The sequence below is a fragment of the Hakea prostrata genome, chromosome 9 (genome assembly GCF_041222555.1).
Source record: "Hakea prostrata isolate BN-2017 chromosome 9, UWA_Hpros_2, whole genome shotgun sequence".
In the NCBI taxonomy this organism is placed as follows: Eukaryota; Viridiplantae; Streptophyta; class Magnoliopsida; order Proteales; family Proteaceae; genus Hakea; species Hakea prostrata.
Genome location: NC_142608.1, coordinates 23,017,504 through 23,026,010, shown reverse-complemented (window position 1 = coordinate 23,026,010; position 8,507 = coordinate 23,017,504). Strand labels below are relative to the sequence as shown.

At 41.0% G+C, this 8,507-nt stretch overlaps 1 protein-coding gene across 1 annotated transcript in view; it reads left to right on the top strand.

The window, feature by feature from the left end:
* Window positions 1–6,006, top strand: part of LOC149005031 (uncharacterized) — a 35,537-nt gene extending 29,531 nt beyond the window's left edge. Inside the window, exon 2 of the mRNA XM_089135780.1 lies at window positions 5,893–6,006. Coding sequence (XP_088991906.1) covers window positions 5,893–6,006 — 114 coding nt within the window. The remainder of the gene's footprint in view (window positions 1–5,892) is intronic.
* Window positions 6,007–8,507: the final 2,501 nt, after the last annotated feature.

Sequence of the window (8,507 nt, the reverse complement as noted above, 5' to 3'; positions counted from 1 at the left end):
GTATTGTTTGGTGACATTTCCTTGGATTAAGGTCTTCCCTTCTAGGTTGTCCAAGCCTCTTTCTCTAAACAGTGGAAGTCCTCTGGCACTCTGGAAATTTTCTTGCTGAATAAAAGCTTTTTCCTCTTCAAGTTTTTTAGCTTGAAGACAAGCTTTGTGCTCTTGAAGGTGGTCCTTGGCTGATTGGTAAACGTCCTCTTTTTTGGCGTCAATGGGACCTCCAGCTTCAGCTCCCCCAGAGGACCACTCCTCTCTCCCTTTATGGGTCTCTAGGGCTCCCCTCTCACTATTGGTGTGTGAGCATCGCGGATCTGCGTTGGTACTCCTATCTCCTCCAATGTGATCGCAATGAAGGAAGAGCGGCTCTCATTTGCGTGGAAATTTCTGGAGATGTCCCTCCCCTCTTCAATCTCCATATTTGAGGAACCGAGATAGAAGCTTTCATCCAAGAGTGTGATACAAATGGAAACCCCTCATTGCCTATCATGTAAAATGCTTGCCATCTCCCCGTTAAAGATCCTTCCTCGCCGGTTTTGGTAAATCCTCTGTTCCTTTTAACAAGCACCCACCGAGGCTTCCTCCACCGATCACCTTCTGCCTCCCCTAGTGGGAAGCCTCGTTGTTGCTCCTGGAGCGATGCCTTGTTGGTAGCCTCTGCCCAGGGCTGATTCAAATTGTTTTTAGTGCTGGAAGATGAGATGACTCGGCCCCCGCCAACCTCTCGAGTCGATTCTCCCCCGATCCTAACCTCCTTGGCCTTCCTCCGCTCTTGTCGAGGTTCCCGCAGAATCTTGTCAACCTACGCCATTTTCTCAGCCCCTGCTGGAGCCTCTTACTTGCATCCATAATAGGGTCCAATGTGACATTAAGTTGTTTCCCCAATGAACCAGAGTCAATGACTATCAACCAGCAAGGGGAACACCGTATACCCTAAATAAAGAAGTTAATTTTAAAAGTATGATCTTGGATATGATGATTACGGGCTTAACACGGGTAGTGGTACCCCTCAATTCTTAGTATGAGGACATCGACATACTTGATTTATCAATGAATTCAAAGGTAATTGAATGACAATATGAAATGGAAATGAATTCTAAATCATTAATGAGTCGAAAGCCAATTTTGTCTCGTGGCCCCACATATGATGGAATTAGATTGAATCGAAATCGAGAAAATGATCAATGTAATTTTCTGGACCCAAGGTGCTAAGTACCAACAATTGGATCCTTAAGTAGATCCTATACAAGATATTATGGTGGGCCCCTAAGTCTTTAATTTAACAAACCATATATAAGATGGATATGTCAAAGACACTCTTAGTTACAGAGCCTTGGACCCGATCCATTGTAACTAGCAGCCGCTATTTCTAGAACATGGAACTCCATTTTGTTTTTCAGTCCTAACTCAATCAAAATTGGCTTACTTGAAATAGTCCATGCTACTATAAGGAAAGGCCTTTTCCTAAATAAATTCCAACATCTAAAAATATGATTCGACTAAAAAAGCGAAACTTTGATTCACCATCTAGTTTTAGTTTCAGAGAGAAACTACTTTCCCTATAGAAAAACCAGTACAAGCCACTCATTTTTGGCTCAAGTGGCAAATTGCATTGAAGTTCTACACACTAAAAAAAAAAAAAAAAAAAAAAAAAAAAGACTTTTGGTTGATTGGAAAAGAGGAAACCTAATTGGGACCTCGAGAGGAGAGTCACACAAGACATGCAATCCAACTCCACCCGGCCGATATAGAATAAACCTTGACCATCTATCTATTTATCTTTATATCAAATTCAATATATAGGGCTTTCACTGCCTCCCCTAATACAATACAACACAATTATCGTGAAGAGACATCCATGACGTAAGAATATGAAAACTGAAATGACTTTTCAATCACAAGAGAGCAAGTTCTCCCTTCTTATGCTTGAAGGTAGTGTCTTCGAATTCCTTTCAAAGCCCCATAGTTTAGAAATAAAGATCTATCACCGCTTTAGGTGATTGCGCTCTTCGACAGCTTGATCTTTCATTGCCAATCATCTCGGCATTGGATCAAGACATGCGTTCGAGGACAATAAGGGATTCATTCCTAAAAAGGGCGGAATACTCTAACCCCTCCTTTCCCCGAAACCCAAGTAAGCTGATTTCTCACGTCAAAGGTGCGTATATCGCGCTAGTCTTGAGCCTACCCTTAGCCCCTTGCTTTCTATTGATATGGGCTAGCAGATTCCAGTGTAAATAAAACTCGAAAAGTGCCTTGCTAACGCCCCCTGACTAGCTAATAGCGCTTTGGGGCCATAACTAGAGGGCAAAGTGTAGAGAGGCAAAACAAAACTTACCGCAGCTCAATGAGGTACCAATTCCGTCATACTACCACCCTCAAACTTAGGGGGAGGCACTCAAAGAGTCCACACCCTTTCTTTGTAGTTCCGCATAATCAAGTCAAGATGCGTTGTCTCGCCTATTCAAACCATCGGTGAATGTACAACGCCAAGCATCTTTCTTGTCTTGGGGGCAAGGGCCGAGGCTTTGGGGCATGCCCGGCACCACCTTGATGAACAAAGTGGTTGGTGAACGGTAGATGCATGAATAATAGTGAATTAAGGCATTATTCAATTCGCCTTTGAACTTATGGAGTAGAACCAACCAACTCGCTTGAATAACTCAGCCTTGCCTAGAAAGAAGCATTTCGATGCAAGGTTGGGACTCGGGGCTAGGTCTAACCTTTATGAAAAGTAATTTGAGTGCTTCCCTACTCCTTCGGAGCCTCAACTATTCATTTTCTATAGGGAAAGGAGAAAGGAGGGACCTTTTACCACCGTGCCACATTCCCTCATGGGTAAAAGAGTGGATTTCTCATGGTCTGAACTCTAAATCTGATCTCGGAACTCAGAACGAGCCGTAAGGGCTTTCAGAGCATTAGACTAGGTCTTCAGGTACATATATTGCTGATTCCTCATTCCTGAAAGATTCTTTGGGAAAGGGCTCCATAACATCTATCTCAAAAGAAGGAAGGACATTCTTTTATGCCTTCCCCCATTCCCGGCTGTAGCACGGGCAAATCTATCTTCAACTGGTGTCTCGAATGCTTAGTCTTTCCTAAGAGCAATTCCTACCATTATCCCACGTCCCTTGTCTTTACTGCTCTAGCAATTGCCATTCATTCCTTGCCACTTTTCATGCATTTTTAAGGGCACTTTCTAAAGAAGAAGAAAGCTCCCCTTCTTCCCTCACCCTTCTTGCTAACACTAGTTATTGTGAAAGAACAACTCCGCTTTCTCTCCTTTGAAAGGCTTTGTTTCACGGAAAAATGATTATGTAATCATTATTTTTTGTAGTGGTGATGTTGGCATCAATTGACCTGGTTGATATATAAATTCCTAAAAATTGCTTTGCAGGATCGAAGATGCGCGAATGCGCTTTTCTTTTTTTTTTTGACAGCAAGGAGGTGATTTGTTCGCTGGGCGATTCAGCTAGCCAAATCGCACTAACCTAGACGCCTGCTATCCTATAGAGCAATTTATTCCGTCTAGGCGTACTCATTCTATTCTCTTTGAGGTCAAGTAGGTGAAGCGTGACGCTTAGGGGGGTGCGTCGAATTGCTGAAAGGCCTTGGTGATTTGAACCCCACAAAGCGGTAATCTGTAGATAGAAAACCACAATGATTCCAAACTTGACTTCAATAGTCTCGTATCCATGCTGCCCCGACTCCAAACTCAATCTTTGTTAACAAAGCGGGATACTTCCAAACTCTTTCTTATCAAACCTCCGTTGCCCTTGCCAGGCAGTTATCATTGTGTGTCCTTGGCAGTATGACGGGAGGTTAGGGAGTGAGTTAAGCCAATGCTTTCAAATAGACAAACCATGCTCCTCCTTTTATGTTGAGGTCTATTGAGGTCAGTGTAAGTCTGTCTATGATGTTGAGTCTAGGTGGTGTTGAAGCTCGCTCATTCATGCTAGTAATCTTAGAACTATGAGTTAGAACAATGTTCTCCAACTCTTCCATAGTTATCTTGTTCGTATATAGATAAAGCTTTCGAATTGGAGTTTTAATCAAAACATTAAATGAAAGTCTTTTGTCTCCTCCCCAAGGTAGCATTGCCGAGTGGGTGATCCCTGTCTTGTTTATTCAGCTAGCTTTTATCCTTGGTACTAAAAAACGATTTGTGAGAGCTCCTGGCTAGTTTTTTTTTTGAAAGGTAAGGTGGGACCTTAAACCGAATTTTGAAAATGCCTATTTATAAGTTCTGATAAAAAGAGGGAACTAGTCCTACAGAGATGTGAAGTGGGGGAAAGATTGAAATTACAATCTCTTTTGGAATGGAAGACCTCCCATCCACTGACAAGAAGACTGCAGCCTAACACCCAAGTTAGCTTGATGGTCAGCTAAATGAGTCGCTTCCTTCTTCACATTCAGAAGAACTTTCAAAATATTGAGAAATGTCTTATCAAGATAAAGCATAGGCACCAAGGTTCTTGATCATTACCATTCACCCATAAATCATGTTAAAACATTTTTTTTTTTTGATGACTTGAAAAGATTCAATAGTTTGGACAAAACTATGGTCATGCATGTATGAAATCTTCTGCAAAGGTTGCATCTTTGACCCCTGGAGGAGACCAGAAAAATTCCACATGACAGCACCATTGCCATCTCTTATGACCCCACCATAATCCAAATTCCCAGAGTAGCCTTCCCTACTCCTTCAAAGTTCATCTTGATATGATTTGAAGAGGAAATTGCCACAAGATTGAGATAGATATGTTTGAATTCCAATTTTCGTAAAAAAACATTGAGTCTTGTAATAAGACCTCGTCATGTTCATCCTTACTAACATCCCATCCAATAAAACTTTTTTTATGGTCTCGATTTATTCAATCACCTTAACGAAGGAGGTGGACTTCAACCATACTTCTTATGAATTGGCTATAGAGATTTCCAAAAGAAAAGAAAAAGCCATGGTGCTCATATTTGGCTGCTAAGTACCTCTCCAATGGCAAAAATTGATTGACCAACCCACCTCTTAAATATCCTTTATCTAGAAAGTATTAGTTGGTACTGAGACACTTTCAGGCAGAACATGAGCGTCACTTTGGTTGGGCAATGGTAAGCTGATTCGCTTCTGGGACGATGTTTGGCCGTGCCACTCTCCTCTGAGATGCATGCCATAATTAATATCAATTCACAAGGTTCTTATGACCTTAAAGTGATAGATTACATTCAATATGAAGGAGAAAAGATTCTTTCTCTCCTTATTTAACTGCCCATCCAAGAGCATTTGGCTTTAGAATACTCATTTTTTCTTTTTGTTTTCTATGGACAACAAAAATCTTCCAGCCCATAAAATTGAAGTTGCTTTTCAAATCTCTTTTGGCAGCTCAATCCTCACGATCAAAATTCTGCCAATTATGCTTAAAAATCCCTTCAGGTGATCAAGAGGGCCCCCTTTTTCAGTAGATGATATTTGGATTCAAGGTATTATTTCAACGCTTCTTTTCTCTAGCTTGCTCTTCAAAATAGAATTTCAGCTTAGTCATCATCTCCTAAATTTTTATTTTTTGTAATAGGAAAGTGTTGTTCTAAATTCTGCCTTATTCCATGAGATCTAGAAGCACTTTTGTAACCTTCTCTCTATCTATCTTTCCCTTTTGCTCTTTTTGAAGCTGTGAATGAAGGCCTGCCTTAGAAGTTCTCGCTTAATTGAAAGGAGATCACACATACGAAACCACGCTAAATAGGAAAGGCTTCGCTGACTTTCTGAGGTATAACCTTCGCCACGACATTAGTGGCTTAGCTCTTCGTGCTTCCCGTAGGAACGAGCGGATAGCGAAATGTTGGCCATGAAGTAGGAGATGTGGATTTATGGACCAGGCCTGTGCCTTTCTGTGCTTGAAGGGCACATGGGCAGATGTGTTGGTTGCGGGAACCGATGGTGATGAAGCTGGCCGATGCGGCTGGTTATTGGGAACCTTTTGGTTCCCAGGAAATGATGTTCCCTTTGTAAAGTAGGCCTTTTGATAACTAATTATAGTTGACATGAAACGGATCACGGAAGAAGACATATTCGATGAATGAATGATTCAATCCCCTCCCACTCACACATGTTCTTTTATTGAAGAAGTTCCCTCTTCTACCTGGATTCAACCCAATCAAGTCACTCCTTGGATGTGAACATAGATCTCATGCCCGACTTCTTTTCCTACATACTACTTAGGATGACGAATGTCGTCGAAAGTCTTGTTAAATTGGGTTGCACCAACTCACCTGTATCTGTTCACCTTATCATGTCCAGAACAATGTTATGATTGTAAATGAAATTTGTTACCTGTCTAGCCTTCTCCACTGTGTCCTTTTACATGCTGATCTTCCCAATGTCCTTCAACATGAGGTCGATGCAATGGGCTGCATAGGGTTTCCAAAAGAGATGATACTTAGGTGAAGTCATCAACACCTCACCTTGGTTCTTAAAGTTGGAGCCCTTGTCTATGACAATTTGTACAACATTCTTCTTACCAACCTCATCCACCACATCATGTAGGAGACCAAGGATATAGCTGTGGTATTTCACATTATTAGTGAAATCTACAGATCTCAAGAATATCGTCCTTCAATCACAATACACCATTAAGTTGATTATGGACTTTCTCGTCAGACCGGTCCATCAATTAGACATAATGGTGCATCCATATTTACCTAGAGTGGTCTCATACTTTCGATGTATTGCTGCAGCTCTCCTTCTCTTGTGTAAGGTAGGTGGTCATCACCTCCTTTGGGGTGGGGTCCTCATATCTAGCACCTTCCTCAACAATAGTATCTAATCATATGCTTGTTGTATGACCCTAAGCTGTGTTTGCTGGAATGGAACTGTAGAGCTTCTACTTTGCCACTAAACTTTTAACATTTTTACCCAGACTCTTCCATGCACCTGTTATCTGGGGTTGCTTGACCCCTTCCTTACTGAAAATATTAGGATCTTGCTCTAAGATCGGGTCTCGACGGGGTGGATAATCACATGGTGTTGGATCTTCTGGAGTGACCCTTTGACTTTGTGATTTGCTAACATTCCTTATATGCCATCCCTTCCCCTAGATCCAGATGCCCCAGCCCGTGCAGCCCTAGAGGACCAACTCCTGTAGCTCTAGCTTTGGCTCTCTCTTGTTCTTGATAATGCGATGCCCTGATCTCTGCCATCGCCTGCCTCAACTCCCTCTCCTCCTGATCTCTTCTCACATCAACTATGTCAACATCCCGATTAGAATCCGAATCAATCCTCGTATATGACGGTCCCCGCATTGCATCATCTAGTGACTTGTCCACTCTCCTCTTCTCCTCTTTCTTCTTCCTCTTCGCTTTGTCTAACTCCCTGATTGCCTTCACTACATCCGGATGGTCCTTTGAGCATGTGACCATATCTTTCAAACTCCTGGTGATATGAGCCTTGAACTCGTTGATGCCACTTGAGTTTAACTACTTCTTTTAGAAATTACATTTTGTTTTGCTCTTGTTTCCATTAATGGCCACACAATACTACCATCTTGGGTCAACCCTCCCTCATACTGCCTGTCTTTGTGGCTGTCCTTGGCCTTGATGTCCACCTTCTGGTTATGAACTCGCTTGCTCTCCGATCGCCTCCCGCATACATGATAACTATTGCATAAAAAATGATTTGATAAGTCATTGAACAACGCCAAAATAATTTTCACTAGACAAAGAAAAATTAGGTACCTAGCTAGCAATTTTCCCTTGCACATGTATTTTTTTTAAATATAAAATGAAAATTTTAATTTTTTCCCGTAAGAAAATAGGCTACCATACCAAAACTGGCGATGAAACCACATGGGCAGCACTTGAAAAACATATACATTTCTATTCCATAATTTTCAAAACTCTTTCCCTGTTTTTCCCTATTTTTCTATGATCATTTATAATTTTTATAAATATTTTATAATTTTTGAAAAATAAAATAATTATTTATTGGGTGAAAAAATATTTCTACTCCATGAAACCATAGATTGGCCTATGGAGTTCTACATATACTTATTTCATCACCATACAAGACATCATGTAAAAAAGAAACCATTTTTATTGTCAAAATATAATTTTTGGCGCCCGAAAATAAAAACATAAGATACTTTGTAGGAAAATTTTTTTGAACAGCGTGAGTTCGTAGATCGGCCCATGGTCTTGAACATACTTTAATATCATACTCATCCAACAACATTATAGTATTCATTTTTGGAAAAAATAAGCTTGGAGAACAGTGGTTACCTCTGAGATGGAAAAACCTCAAGATTTGTGTGAAACGCCACTTGATCAACGCGATGCATGCGATTGCTAGCAAGAATCAAGCAAGAACTAGTGGTAGATGTCGAAAATTGGAGCAAAAATCACAAGAATCTCCAAAAACTAGGAGATAGAAGCTTTGGAAGAGAGGCTGGAACTTTCGTTGAAATGAGGCGAAAGTTCGCCTCGATTCTGGTTATATAAGCAACATATCACCAATTTTTGGG